General features: G+C 37.2%; 1 protein-coding gene across 1 annotated transcript; it reads left to right on the top strand.

The window, feature by feature from the left end:
• The first annotated feature begins 1,287 nt into the window (after positions 1-1,287).
• Positions 1,288-1,980, top strand: LOC104226282 (uncharacterized mitochondrial protein AtMg00810-like). The gene has a single exon (XM_009778233.2). The coding sequence runs from the start codon at positions 1,288-1,290 to the stop codon at positions 1,978-1,980; it is 693 nt and encodes a 230-aa protein (XP_009776535.2).
• The last annotated feature ends 14,669 nt before the right edge of the window (positions 1,981-16,649 follow it).

Raw genomic sequence — 16,649 nt, 5'->3', positions numbered from 1 at the left:
GATGTTGTATATATTGTTAACAGATTGCCTAGTTCTGTAATTGATAATAAAAGTTCTTATGAAAGACTATATAACAGAAAACCTACACTACAACATCTTAAGGTTATAAGTTGTTTATGCTATGCAAAATTGGTTAATCAGAATGATAAACTAATGCATAGAGCAAAACCTTCTGTTCACATGGGATATGCTACGGATCAAAAAGGATATGTGTTATATGATCTAGTAGATAAAACATTCTTTGTAAACAGAGATGTTCAGTTTAGAGAAGACATAATTCCTTTTAAAAACAAATAGGAAAATAACAAATCTGTGTTTATTCAACCAAACATAACAGACATACTCTTACACATAACAGATCCAGTACCATAAACTACAACTCTAGAAGGTCACATGTATTCAAATCAATAAGAAGATTTAATTACACCTAGTACTACACAAGAGTTCACACAATATTTTGAACGTAACTCCACAGAAGTTGTACAAACTAACAATCAATAAACCTCAGTCCTATAACAAACAGATCAAATTCCACAATCAATTACTAATCAATTAAACATAAGGAAGTCAAGCAGAGGAAATAAACCACCTATATGGATGAAAGATTTTGAGTCATTAACTGCACAACAAAATGAACCATATGCAATATCAAAATACTTAACCTATGAACACTTAAGTCCTACATATCAAGCCTACTTAACAGAAACCTCAAATACCACTGAACTAACTCTATACTCTGAAGCTATAAAGGATCCTAGGTGGATAGATGCTATGTAGACTGAGATTGAAGCTTTACAAAATAATCACACATGGGACATAGTAATTCTGCCTACTGGTAAGACTCCTATAGGTTGTAAGTGGATATACAAAATCAAATATAAGGCATCTGGTAAAATAGAAAGATTTAAGGCTAGGCTAGTAGCTAAGGGATTCAGTCAAAAGGAGGGGATAGAGTATCAAGAAACCTTCTCCCCAGTTATCAAACTGAAAACTGTCAGAACTATATTAGCTATAGCTGCTACAAAACACTGGTATATACATCAAATGGATGTATATACTGCATTCTTACCGGGAGATTTATTAGATGAGATATATATGGATCTGCCCTAAGGATTCACAAGTCAGGGGGAGAATAAAGTATACAGACTTGTCAAATCCTTATATGGATTGAAACAAGCTCCTAGGCAATGGAATGCTAAACTAACAGAAGCTCTTTTAAAGTCTCAATTTCAGCAAAGTCAGTATGATCGGTCCTTGTTCATTAAGAAAACTGCAGAAGGTATCACAATGGTACTAATATATGTAGATGACATGCTTATAACTGGTGATTCCCTGAAATTAATAGAGGAAACCAAATCACATCTACAACAGTCCTTTAAGATGAAAGACCTAGGGGAATTAAAGTATTTCCTAGGTATAGAATTTGCTAGATCAAAACAAGGCATTCTCATGCACCAGAGAAAATATACACTAGAATTGATTTCTGAGACAGATATTGCAGCTGCTAAACTAGCAATAACACCTCTTGATGTATATATGAAGCTTACAACTACAGAATATGATGAACATATCAAGAAAACTAAGTCTACTACCTTGATGAATGAAGAATTGGCAGATATAAATTCCTATCAAAGACTGATAGGCAAACTCTTATATCTAACAATGACTAGACCAGATATCTCATTTAGTGTACAAACACTAAGTCAGTTCCTACAAAGACCAAAGAAGTCTCACATGGAAGCGACTCTAAGGATTGTCAAATATATCAAAAATAGCCTAGGGCAAGGAATTCTACTCTACAACAAAGACAACAACACTCTTTCAGCTTATTGTGATGCAGACTGGGCTGCCTGTCCTTTTTCTAGAAAGTTCGTTTCAGGTTATTTTGGAAGTCCAAAAAGCAAAATATTGTTTCCAGAAGCTCAACAGAAGCTGAGTATAGAAGTCTTGCAACAACTGTGGCAGAACTTATTTGGTTAATTGGCTTACTAAAAGAAGTGAGAGTTGATATCAAGTTACCAAATGAAGTATTTAGTGATAGTAAAGTAGCAATTCAAATTGTAGCAAATCCATTGTATCACGAAAGAACAAAACACATAGAAATTTATTGCCACTTCTTCAGGGAAAAAATTATACAAGGCCTTGTCACGCCATCTTTTTTCCCTTTTTGATGGGGAAGTCCGCATTTCGACATTCATGGGGGAACAACTCATTTCCTCTTGGGAATTGGGTATTTGAAGAGTCTCCACCTAACGAATTACGGTGCGTTAGGGCACCTAGAGCGATTAACTCATGAACTAGTTCGCATCACCAAAGATTAGGGTAAGGGCTAGAAATAACCTTGAGTGAAAGGTGTTAGGCACCCCTAGCGGTCCACAACAGTGGGTTCCAGCCGAACTTAAACTATGTGAATTAGTCATTTTACAAGTAAATAATTTCAACACATATTCACAAATAAATGCATGTTTTTGCATTCTAAGTACATGTATGATTCAAGTAATGGAATCAAGGGAAAGGTTTGAACAATCTTGCATATATATATATATATATATATATATATATATATATATATAATTGAGAAAGAGGAATTGAGAAAAAGAATTTCATTTAAAACACACAGGAATTGAAAAAGAGGGGTCCTAGGTTGGTTAGCCTACATGATCACACCCATGCAATGCCCGGTAATCACTCCTCAATGAGGGGCTACATGTGACATTAGCACGCAGTCATCATATCCTTACTACCCAATTCCCTCCCCTTGGTCATAGCCTAAAGCATTCTAGAAACCTTAAAAGATATCCTATGCGTGCACCACCCGTCCCTTCCTTGTGGCCCGGAGGTATTTAGGACCTCTAGTTTGGGTAATTCTAGACCATCCTAAGATACTTAAAGGAGAAAAATCTAGGAGACAATCAAAACAATTAGGACTGGACTAAAAGAGAACAATTAAAGGCTCAAATATTACCTCCACAAACAGAGCAAGCAAGTGCACGTCTTAAACACAGTTTTAGGTATTTAAGAGAAGCCCTAGAACAGGATATCTAGGTGAGCAGAGAATATTTAGTATTGAATTTGGACCAAAGTGTCAAAAACCTATTCAGTTTGCCTACTGATTTTAGACCTGTTGAATATGAGCAGTCACAGATAACAGAACGTAGTTTTACAGTTTGCGGAATTTTAGTCGCCCTATAGGCTTGCCTAGGCGTGTGATAGTGATGTCTTATGAGCATGATATCTAATTGTTGATCAGGACAATAAATAATTTTAAACGGGAAATTTGGATCCTATAGGCATGCTTTCTAGTGATGTTAACTAACACAACGTTGAAGAAACGAGTGGGTTGGTTAATCTGATTCAAAACTTACAGGCGTGACTTAAAGTTAAACTGATTTTAGGTCTAATTAATTTTTAGATCCTATAGGCATGATTTCTACAATTAGAGCTGATTTCAGATCCTATAGGCATGACTTCTAATTATGTAAAGTAAAGCAAGCCGAATTTATTTGAACCAAAGCAAAATCCTATAGGCATGTTGTCTAATAAAACACAATTGAACCCTATAGGCATATTATCTAACAAAACATATTTTGGACCCTATAGGCATGTTATCTACCCAACTTTACCCATCGTATACAACTACCCTCCCTTTTTACTACTCACCCAAATATTTGTTTATAATTAACTATTACAGACTGATGATTGAATAAAAATTACATAAATAGAACAAAAATTAAGCTATAGGGAGCCTGAAGTAGGCCCAAAGTGATTTCCACAAATACCCAAAATTTCATAGCCGATTTCATGTCTAGGTGTGTCAGAGTTCCCTAAGGACCTCAAGGATCTCGGGCAGTGCTCACACCCAGACCTTTCTCAAATAAGGACTGATTTATGTGCAGTGTGGGAGTGCCAGCCCTGATATGCCAGAGTTCAGAGCGGTCTCAAGGGTCTCTAAGCAGTATACATACTAGAGGGGCAGGACTTAGTAATCTAAGAGTAAGTGAGAGTGCATAATGGTTTGAAAGAGTTTGATAAACAATATAAAGAAAGGTCTTAGGAGTGAAAAGAATTTCTGAAAAATAGTACTGATTTAGTGATAAAATAGTTTGAGAAAAGTATGAAAAATAATTTGCAATTAGAACACAAGTCATAAAACAAACAGCTTTAGAAAATACTTTGGCAAACAGCTTCCACACAAGGAAAGAGGGGTCGGGAATACAAAGAATACACCATAATAGAGCACATAAACAATAGGGCACGTAGAGTTTTTAAGGGGTTCTATAGAACTAAATAGGTTAAATGTAATGCAGGTCATTGAAACATGAAGCAAAGGTCACATCAGAAACATATTGGAAACATATAAACAACACAACTATAGTTACCCTATGGAGACTAGATAACTTAGCAAGAGTAAGGCAGAATATGCAAGGACTTAAATGGACATGCTAGGCAAGTATTAACAAGCGTAGGAATGCTAATTACACAAAAGCAAAGTTTAGGCATGCTAGATAAACAATAGTCAGTCAAACATGCTAGTTACATATGTAAGACATGTTAAACAAGATATCAAATAAGCAAGTAAAGTGAAAACATACTAATGACATATTTGAATAAGGCAGTATTTGGCACGCTATGTAAGCAGTAAACAGAAGCAAGAATGGACTCAGGTCAGATGAACTAAGGCAATAAATAAACACATAGGTTTAGATTCTTAAAATTAATCAAAAGCATACCTAGTTCCTGAACGATAGGCATATGTTTTGTTGGGGTTAATCAACTGCGAAGAATTCTCCATAACAACAGTAGGACTGGGAATGACATAACCGACAACCTTCAGTCTCTCGTATAGTTGGTCTATGGGTTCAACAAAGGGGGTGTATTGTCTAGGTGGTCTGCGGTCGAAGTTTGGTCGTGGTTTTTAATAGTTTTGGTGGGCGGGTGGTGGTGAGTGATAATATGCGGGTTGAGTGTTATAGACGTGGTAGGTGGTAACAAGTTGTTGGTATCTGGGGGGTGAAGGCTGGTATGTGGGTGGAGGTGTTTGGTATGTAGGTGGAGGTGTTTGGTATGTGAGAGGAGACTTAGGATCCTGGGCCACCATTACGGAACCCACTTCTTTCTTATTTGAAATACCTCCCGATTGCAATGATTTATTTGTGGCCTAGAGTGCCTCAAAATTTGTCACCATCCCACTCTTAATCCCTTCTTCTATTATTTCTCCAAGCTTGATGATGTCGGAGAATTTGTGGTTTTCAATAACCATAAGCCTTTCATAGTACTGCAGGTCTTGAGCTTTGATGAAGAACTTATTCATTTGTTCTTCTTCAAGTGTTGGCTATACTTTCGAGGCTTCAAATCTCCACCGAGTAGCATATTTGCAGAAGGTTTCTATTGGTTTCTTCTTGAGGGTTTGAATGTAGAGAACGTCTGGTGCATTTTCTGTGCTGAACCTAAATCTCTCCATGAAATGTGATGCTTACCCAATTAACCCACTTCTTTGGGTTCTGGCTGATATACCAAGACAATGCATCTCCTGTGAGGCTTCACATGAACATTTTCATGTGGATTCGTTCATCTTTGCCCACTCGTACGAGTTTGTTACAATATGTCCTCAGATGCACTTTCAGATCACCAGTTCCATCGAACTTTTCGATCTTGGGAGGCTTGTAACCCTCCGACAGTTCCACATCTGGTTGAATGCATAAGTCCTCATAATTTAAACCTTCAATGCCTTTACCACTTTCGACACTCTAAACTCTACTAGTGAGCTTCTTGAGTTCCTCCACCATGTTCTTAATGAGCAGGTCTTTCTCGGTCTATTCAGGTATGTATAGGGTTTACTACGGAGTGTGGTGTAAGGTTTCCAAGTATATTGTATTGCTTTGATGAACTCTGGGAATTTGGGCATAAGAGTGGTCATTAGTTGAATTTTGGGGATTAGGCGTAAGTTGTGGTGCATTCTAAGGAGTGTGATAAGTGGTAGTTTGTGTGTATTGAGTTGGATGATGGTGTTGTTGTTGAGGAGTAGGTATTGGTGGAGGGTTAAGGTTCCGAGGAGGTGTGGGATACTGGTGTGGTGCTGGAGGATTTGACGATGAATTTTGGTTTGATGTGTTTTGGGGTGGTGCTTAGTTTTGGGTATTTGAATTTTGCTAGTTAATATCAAGGACATTGAGGGTGAGAGAAAGGTTCACTAAGTTTCGAACCTGCTTAAGTTCTCCTTGTAGCTCCAGGATTTTCTGTTCGAGATGTAAGACCAGTTCATTCTGTGCCGGAGTACTTCGGCCATCTAAAGTTTCGACGTTTTCTGCTATAGTAACGTTGTCCTTCCTGATACCACTCAAATCATCCATTTTTCCTTTCCCTTTGCTTTTGCCGTTAGGATCACTTGGTGAAGGAGGAGGTGGAGGACCTCTGGATCTAGTGTGATATGCTAATGATTTCAGTATGCATGAACCAATCTTGGGGAGTGGGAATAATCAAAAGAAATAAAAAAGCAAAAGGTAACCAAGTTAGTAAGGAGTATTGAAAGAATGCTTAAAATATTAAACATGTTTTGCAAAATCATGAAATAATTCGCGTCCTAATTTGGGGACCTCGTTGTGCCCGAGGTAGGCCTAAGAGACACATATACTTGACAAAAAATTGATCCCAATAATTGTGTCATTTAATTAATGTGAAAATGAGCCAAACCTTCACTAAATCGACAATAATAATAAAGTTACTAATGGCATTTAGCCTTATTACAATTGAAATCTAAATCTAAGCTAGAAAACAATAAAGAACATTATTTGTTAGTCTACTTAGTTTCGGAAGGACCTTCCCCGTGCTTGGCTCTTTTGACTCCATCAATCAAGTTCCCCAAATCGTGCATATCCAACAATAAGTAAGCCTTCACTAGATGCCCTCCTTCACTGCCATCCGTGTTTTGACAATCTGAAAGCCTCTTTCTCATCTTCCCCTCAAGTTCCATCAATCCTTGTTCCAGATATTCCAATCTCTCGGTGGACTTAGTGGCGATTTCCTTCTATTCATTAATTGCCTCCATCTCCACTTTATGTTGTTCCAGATGTTAGCTTCAGACTCGAATCCTTTTTGCATAGCCTCCTATACTTAACCTATGCCTCAACAGTATCATCTCTGATCCTGCTTTTCAGATTGACTCCCGGCTTGACATCTCCTGCTATATCTTCTACCAACCATGATGGGTAGAAGTACACATGATCGACATGATACCTATCTGGCTCAATAATTTCCTTTTCCACAATGGTCTTTGGTTCCACATATTTTGTGCCTTGAACTTAAATGGAATGACGCCCCCTTCGAAATCTACCTTGTACTGGACCATGTTGGAAACCCGAGGTATGACCCGTTTTCTTCCCGCTTGTCTCATTACTCTTATGGGAGCATAAGGATAGATGCCTCTCAACCCGATCTGTGCCAAATAGGTAGTCTCTCTTGACCTGATGATGAACTTACTGCTAGGAAACCATTCAAACATCCAATGTACCTGCTCTCCTATCAGATTGCTGAAGAAACATACCCAACTTACATCATTTCCAGGCTGTGCAAACCCGTCTGGAATAAATGTCATTTTCTTTGGGTGATGGTAAGCTATGTAGTCATTCAATGGCCATCGCAGAAGCTCTTGACGATATTCTCCCCTTTGCAAGTGTTTCAACAGCCAGACTTGCAGTAACATATTACAACCTTCGAAGTGTCTGAATCCTTGTTTGCACCAATCTAGAGCGCGGTAAATGTCGGCTAGGATTATGGGGATGATGGTATAAGTTTGTACTTCGATGCCTTCCATCAAGTCCTGGCGACCATGGCCTAACGTGTATGAATCCTTCCCCCTTTTACTAGAAATATCACAACCTCAAGAAACAAATAATGAACACATAAACCTGGTAGTGCATCTAACCTAAAGAAGTAATGGTGAGTTCATCATGATGAAGGCGATATGACTTACTGTACCCGTAACGCTCATAAAGGAATTCAAATGGGTTGTATGATTTATTTAAACAAAGCAACTCATCATTTTTCTTAAAACCTAGCATCTTTAGAAAACCGTAAGGCGTGCTATTCTCTGGCACTAGTAATCCTGGATTATCCCACGACAACTTAGTGAAGCCTCCTATTTATTCTAGGAGAGGAGCCATTTCTATGCCACCAAAATGGAAGACAACCCTTTTCTTGTCCCAGAACATGGTAACGGCCTTAATCAATGCCCTATTTGGTCGGATGTTAAGCAGAGATGGTAAGTCACCAAGTACCCTTCTCACATGATTCTTTTCGCAAGGCGCAAGGTCTTTCCACCAATCAAGTAGCAGAGGTGGGATGTTTTGGACCATGCCGAACCCGGGGACTTCGTGCCTCATTTGCTGCAAACAAATAAAGTTAGCCCTTTCTCCTGCCAGATTCGACCACTTACATAATAATGATCAGCATATTGGCACATTTTCTCCAAGTAATGCACATAACATGGTAGTGTCCATTGGAATGGTGGAAATCCCGTCGGACTTTGGACAAGGCTTATCTTAGAGGGCTATTACGTTAACAACGTTCTAACCCGAATCAGGTTTAACATGATGCATGTACATTTGATATTGGAGTAAGGTTTCTTGAACGGCCTAGACTAATACTCCCAAGTGGACAACTTGAGAGGGAATGGCACGGGACCGTCGATTGCACCGCCGATCGACTAGTCTACGCAAATAAGCCTTTCTGATTTAAAAAAAATGGTAATTTTGGAAGAGCCCCGACACTCATCAACTGCCATTATACTTATAATTAGCCTGAGTAGAGTATGATGTGGAACATGCTTTATGTAAAGATAATAACACGTTGCCAAGTATTTGCATGATAATATATAAAAGCAGTAAGTACAATATTGAGGTAAACATGGAAAACATAGAAATGAAAGGAAGAATTCGGATTAGTTCATAAAAATATATGCGGAAATAAAGCAAATAAGGGAATAGGGATGGGAGAGGCATGATATGGCAGTCTTAGACAAGATGAAAAGAAATGAAGAGTGATCATGTCAAATAAAGGTGAACAGGGAGGGAATGTGCCTGTAATAAAGAAAGTAATTCACACAAGTCATGTTCATTATAGTAAGAGCCTAAGTGTATCCCCAGCAGATTCGCTATGCTGTCGCACCCCTTTTCCTCGCGAAAGTGGGTTTCGACATATGATAACTATTTTAAATAGAAGATAGAGTGTAAAAGAGAAGAGTCGCCACCTAACGGTTTTTAATGTGCGTTAGGGCACCTATTATGCAGATAACTCTGTTTGACTAGTCGACACTACCAAAGATCGGGTAAGAGCTCAAAATACTTCAAAGAGAAGGTGTTAGGCACTCTTCGAGGTCCACAACTGTGGGTCCCCGCCGAACTTAAGACTATGTGGATTATAATTAGGCGAGATGATCAAATAAACAAAGAGAATAAAAAGGTCGGGGAGTTTTATTATGATACATGAGAATTAGTACAAATCTTAATGACTATCATGATATAACTACATCGGTCTATATCAAATGACTAAGTGTGGATCACAAATTCATAAAGGAAAGGATACGGGGCGGGGGGGGGGGGGGTCCTAAGTATTTTTAGCCTAAAGGATCACCCCATTAAATATAAATAATACTTCGCAACTCCCTTAAGATAGTGAGTTACTCATATTATTCAGCAGGCACAGACTATCATCTCCTGCTACCCGATTACTCTGTTAAAGTTGTTTACTTAAAGGCGATCTAATTCAATTCTATATCGTACCCTATGCGTGCACTACCCGTCCCATGCCTATGGTCCAGGAGGCTTTGAACCTCTATTTGGGATGGTTCTAGACTCACTTAGGCTGCTCAAAATGATAAAAGTAGGCAACATTCAAAACAAATAGGACTTCATGTAAAGACAATTAAAGGCCTAAGTTAGCCTCCACATATACACATCTAATGCACGCGATCAGATTCTTACATTAGGCTATAGACAATTTTAGAATTAAGGCAAATTAGAGTCACTAAGTCCTACAAACATGGCTTCTATGTGATTTTGATTTCAAGCGTACAGGGAGTGCTGTTGTTTTAGAACAACGAATTTGTAGATTATAAGTATTACAAATCCTATAGGCATGATCTTTAAATTGTTTGCGCAATGAGGTAATAAAACCATTTGAAAGCATGAAATAACCCGCATTTGATTTTATTGGCATACGTTCTAGGTGAGTAACAGTATCCTATAGGCAAGATTTGTAAGAGTTGACAATTGAAACTGGTTCTATAATATTTCATCCCTATAGGCATGTTTTCTAGGCATGCAATGTGAATGAAATAGCAATAACAATAGCTAATTAATCAATTAAGGTCCTATAGACATGATATCTAGATGAATATTAATAGGAGCATGTCTCTATCACTTAACGCAATCCTATAGGCATGATATCTAACACATGAAAACAGAGCAAATTGAGCAAATAATTAATGATGTTGTAATATAGTTAGCAGCTAATAACGTATAGGAGTGGAGCATGTGAACTAGTGAAATACTCAGGTCCTATAGACATGTTATATAACAAACACATAGAAATAGAGCATGTCGAGCAAACTAAAACACTTAGGTCTCATAGGCATGTTTCTACCCTTTTATGTAAGATAAGAATATGCCCGTTTTCTCAATTCACTAACACCCCAATTGTTTGTCGTTACAAATTATTACAGGCCCAATGAAAATAAATACATATTATAGACGGGAAGATGTAGGCCTAAGAGTAGGCCCCAAAAGGAAAAAAGTGAAGATAACTCAACACTCTCTGGGCCTTTTACAAGCTCAACCTTTTACGAATAGCAGGCCCAAATGCGAATTCAACTCAAGCACTGGAGTGTGCTGGTTGCACAACCTAAATCCATATTTGGACACATATTAAACCCATATGGAGTCTCACTTACCAAGTAATTGGGAGTTAACAATTTGACAAATATACATAGCAATTACTTAAAGAATTCTAGTCCTACTAACAGCGAACTAAGTAAGAGAATTTGAAGAAATGCATCTGTACTTTAGAAGCAGACATATATAGCATGATTGACTAAAGAAAGAGCATGCAAGTTAAGAGAATCAATAAGGCTTAGATTCCTCATGACAAGTTGATATAACAATACTGATATTCTAGACTCGATCAATTACCAGGAAATAGCATATTGAGCAGAATAACATATTGAGAGAGAGTTAGGGGGAACCAGATTCTTTGAGGTTATAAGATAAACATATGAGGGTACAAAATGCCAAACAAGTTTAGTATAAGGCACTAACCTAAAGGCTTTCAAATGTCAATTTGATATAATCATAGGCAAGAGACAAGTAGAGCCTAAGTTTTGCATGAAAGTTCTAACATGATAGTTCTAATAGGGTTATAAACAGCATATCAACATACTAGTGGTACAACTTGGCTAATATCATGAAACGTAAAATGGTGAGAATAGATCATAGTACAAAGGGTCAGAAACTTATGGCATGTGAAAGGGCAGATTAGCTACAAATCAACATGTCAGTTGACTATATATAAGAGAGGAAATGTGATACTTACTCTAAAGTCTTAGATGATGCTAAAGATCAAGATTACAAATAGCAAGAAAACATATTTAGGATAGATCTTAAAGCAGTATGAGATCCATATTGTTGTCGCCAGTTTGAAAAGAACAATCAATTAAACACAAGACTCAGCACAAACTAATTCATTCAAAACAGAGGGATGGTCTCATTAGAGTTTTAGTATAGTACCCAAAGCTAGGGATGGAGAGGATTCTATAACTAACAATAGGTAGTTAGATTTATTAAAAGAAACACATACAATAAGCATGCATTGAAAATTAAAGCTCAAACATGTTCAGATGCCAAGAAAAACACAGAGGTACAGAACTGATTCCAGAGGAAAACAAGGAAAAACCAACAAAGAAGTGCATGCTATTGTGAGGAACACATATTAGCCTAACACAAACTAAGAACAAACTGGAATCTATCACATGTACTAAAATGCATTCAATTACCAAAGAATGATAGGGGATCATCATAGTAGTGCAATATCAGGGATTTCCAACTAACAAAGGAACTAAATCATGCTCACAAAATTTTAAACGTCCTTAATATCTAGAACACATAGAGATATACAGAAGGAAAAGTATTTAACATTGCAAGAGTTAAAGGCACTAACCAGTAGAAAAATTAGATGAGAAAAAGAATAAGGAGTTCATAATACTGGTAACAAGAACCCCAAACCTCTGATGCTTCAGGGTTCACAATAGCCTTGTAAGGGCCCCGAGCAATGCTTGCGCCGGAGGAGGTTGATAATATTATGGCCTTGGCTTTCAGTCGGCCAAGGATCCAAAGGTTTCAAAGAAGATGAACGAGTGATGAATGTATATTGAGCACAATAACTGTGAGAAAAAGTAGGCCCGTCTCGAGGGGAATTGGGGAGGGGCTTATATAGTAGTAGAAATTGAACAAAAAAACAAGGAAACACTATAAAATCAAACATAATAAAGGAATAATAGCATGCAGAATCAATTTAAAATTGGATTAGGAGAAAAATAAGGTAAACCCTAATTCATGATGGAGAACCAAAATAGTCAAAAAATTTCACTGAATCGGACCCGTATAATCTTGCCATGGATGTATATAGACAAAATAATGTCTGAATCTTGAGGAATTAGTGATGATTGCTCTTGATTTAGGTCTGTACACTTGCCAAAGATAGGAAAATATTATGTGATACCAAAACCGTGTAAATAACGGAGAAGTCGAGCATATATGGAAGGAAAATCATGAAGAGATTCCATATTAGAACTGGAGTTGGGAGATTTAGAAAAGACGGCTGCTAGGGTTTTAGAAGAAAAGAGAGAAAAGATGAAGGGAAACGAGGCATCGGTCTTTAGGGAAATAGGGATTGAGGTTAGAAGATTGGGTAAAAAAGGGGGAGATGGTATATGGGCCGTTGATCTCCCAAGATCAATGGCCAGGATTTAATGAGCGGCGGATCGGATTAGTAGACGGGTATGGGCTGGTGGATTGCTGGTATTGTGCTAGGGGTTATTGGGTTGGAGTTTTATGGTGTGGGCTGGAGAATTGGCTCCGAAATTTGACCTGTTCTGGGCTAGATTTTAAATATAAGAAATTAAAGGAAAAATAATTTAATAAAATAGCTAAATAAAATATAAAAATACTATTAATGCAACTTGGTATTTTAAAATAATGGCTAAAGATTATAAAAATGTTTCGACCCTAAATAAAATGATAAATGTAATAGATTATAAAATATAGGCTATTATTGCAAGATTATGTGGGTAGCAAAAAATACTAATATAATTATATGTAATGAAGTCAAAAATATTTGAAGCATATATATGGATACAAATAATAAATTAGGATGACTACGTCATCACAAAATAATTTAAAGGAATAATTAGTAAATATTCAAGTAATTAAAATGCAAGAAAATTAATTTGAACACTCTAAAAATTGTGAAAAACTATGAAAAAATGCTTGTATAAATCCTGTAAATTAAATAATGATGCAAAATAATATTTTGAAAGTATATATACTATTTGAAAAAGTGTGAGGGAAAAATTAGGTATCAACAACTAGATTGAGACATGTATCCATGAACAGATTATGAAAACTGAAACTTCAATTGTGTAAGACATGCTGAGTAATCTAGACTAAGACTCATGAGTATCAAACACAAGTCTGTATTGATTATGGATTGAGCTCACAATGTTTAGAATGAAATTCATGAACGGATTACGAAGGTAGAGAATATAAGTTCTGCAACGATTCAAGGAACTAAACTAAACTATATTTCTGAGGCAATTAATAACGTTGTAGAAGGAATGTGGTGTAGGGAAAACCATTAACATTCCCAAACATAGAGAGTTAGCCTCACATACCTCAATTTCTTTCTCTTGAGCGTAGTGCAATATTCGCCAATGCTTTCAACTTTAATATATACCAATACAAGTCAAAGGAATTCTATATTAGCAATAATACTCATATTTAGGTCACTTAGGAATTTTCTCAAACACTTGGTGGGCATAAAGCTTCATAACCCTTATTAATGCAACCAACAACCCATTCTTTTGCTCATAGATAAATTCTAAAATATCAATTTGCTATAATCAATACCATTCTTCATCACCCATAAGAAAAACACCACCTTTAATAAATAATCAACAATCAACAACCCAAACCTATAATCGTTCATATTTTTCTATCAAATCCATCAACTCATATCTCATGAACATAGAGTCTATAATCATTAATCCAATGGTATAATCAATTAGAGGGTAAGGATATTACCTTTTTGTAGTTCAATCCTCTTGAATTCGAGTTTTACAGTTTCTTTTCTCAACCAAGATGTCCCAATCGAGTATCTAATGATTTGGAGGGTTTACCAATGTTAATAAGATGTTGAGAAATTGAAATTAACTTAAAATAATGATTAGAACTTACCTTGGATGGTGGAGAGACCTTTAAGGAGTTAGGTTCTTGAGATCTTCCCTTTCTAGAGAAAGTATTTTGTATTTTGGGGTGTGGGGGACGAAGTAAGGCTTTTAAAATGACCCCCAGGGTGCTCTCCCATGCACCTGAAGGCCCAACCACACACCCGGACGTGCATCGGGGAAGTAGCACTATCACAAGCGTGCATTCGCGCACGAGACCATTCGGGCGTGCACCTGGGCACACATACTGCGCATTGTCCAGTAAAATATACATAACATTTCGCTCAGAAATCCGTTCGGGCTCCACAATATATCTTTCGAAAGATATTTCAAAGAGATACAACTTTCATGTTTTACATTTTTCCCAAATTCCCAACGAATATTTATTAAATCCTTCTAGAAGACAGACCTTCCATAAATTTAATCGATTTTATCTAATCTTATACACCTCACTCTTCGCCTTGATTCTAAAACACCTATTTCCACCCATACTTATCCCGATAGAGCTTTACATGTCTAAAATATCACATTAATACTCATTTAAAACGTCCATACCTAGTCCGAAATTACGGAGTGTTACATTATCTCCCATTTGGGATCATTCATCCTCGAATGATTGTCCTGACTGTTACTACGGCTAACTTTGGACCTTAAACGAGTCTTGTGGAAACATGTACTTTCAGTAACACTTGCATACTAAACTGAATGAATACATAATTATTGAACTGCGAAGATTCTAAACTGAATGACTACTGCGTTGACTAAATACTGAAGGACGTGGAAATTATAACATAAAGTCTGAATGAAAAGATTAGTTACCTTCAACATTTCTCCAAGACACCCGCCAGCTATCATAGCATAACACAAGCCTCACAAGGCATCATAATATGCATAACATAAAATATATACGTGAATACTGGTCTACCATGGATACATGAATACTAAACTAACATAGATATATGAACATGGAACTAGCACAAATATTTGAGTACTGAACTGACATCAATATCTGAGTACTAAGTTGGCATGGATATTTGAGTACTGGACTGACATAAGTATCTGAGAACTAAACTAACATGAGTATCTGAGTACTGAACTGACATGAGTATCTAAGTACTGGAAACTTGAATGTTATAACATGATACGCAAAATACTAGCTGTATAGTTGCAAATTCTGGTGGCAACTCTAACTCATAAGCTAATTGACCAATCCTTCGTAGGGTCCTATACGACCCGATGTATCTGGGACTAATCTTTCCTTCCTTCCCAAATGTTAACACCTTTCATAGGCGAAACTTTCAGAAACACCCAATAATCAACTTGAAACTCTAGGGCTCTACGCTGCACGTCCGAATAGGACTTTTGGCAACTATGTCCCCAGCAGAGTCGCCAGAGCTGTCACACCTCCTTTTTCCGCACCCGAGAGGGCGCAAGGGAGTTTTTCCAATTAAAGGACAATCGGAACGGGATTAGTTTATTTATTTCAGAGTCGCCACTTGGGAGATTTAGGGTGTCCCAAGTCACCAATTTTAATCCCGAATCGAGGAAAATAATGACTCTATATTACAGTCTGCGTACCAGAAATCCGGATAAGGAATTCTGTTAACCCGGGAGAAGGTGTTAGGCATTCCCGAGTTCCGTGGTTCTAGCACGGTCGCTCAACTGTTATATTCGGCTTATTTATCTGATTTTTAATACAATTATGAACCTATGTGCCAATTTTATCTTTTATCCGCTTTTATCGTTCACCGTTATTTTTATAGGACTTGCAACGTCGTGAAAACATATCTCGAACCACGCTACATCAATGCACCCGTGGTTATTGATATATCTCGACTCGGCTGAGATTTGGATTTGGGTCACATAAATGTGCACCCGAATTAAGAAAAATAAATTATTTAAGACGCGCCTAAAGCAACTAACGTATGGTTGTTTTGGGGAGGGCCGTAACATTCGCTAAATGACCTATCCCGAATTCTAAGTGTTTTAATATATATACAGTTGGAGGGCCCCGTGGCTGTGTACATTTTTCATTTTTTGACGAGGCTCGTCTCGTTCTACTTTTAAAAGGAATTAGCGACGTCATGGATATGCCTCTCGGATCACGTCACAATCAATGTACCCGTGATTAGAAATACATTTCGAATCCGTCGAGATT

This window comes from Nicotiana sylvestris, chromosome 8, assembly GCF_000393655.2.
Source record: "Nicotiana sylvestris chromosome 8, ASM39365v2, whole genome shotgun sequence".
Classification (NCBI taxonomy): domain Eukaryota; kingdom Viridiplantae; phylum Streptophyta; class Magnoliopsida; order Solanales; family Solanaceae; genus Nicotiana; species Nicotiana sylvestris.
The sequence above is the reverse complement of the archived record's forward strand: the minus strand, read 5'-3'. Positions and strand labels throughout refer to the sequence as shown.

Bases quoted from the DNA above. Each gene is read 5' to 3' on its own strand.
- LOC104226282 (XM_009778233.2), top strand. From the start codon at position 1,288: ATGGTACTAATATATGTAGATGACATGCTTATAACTGGTGATTCCCTG.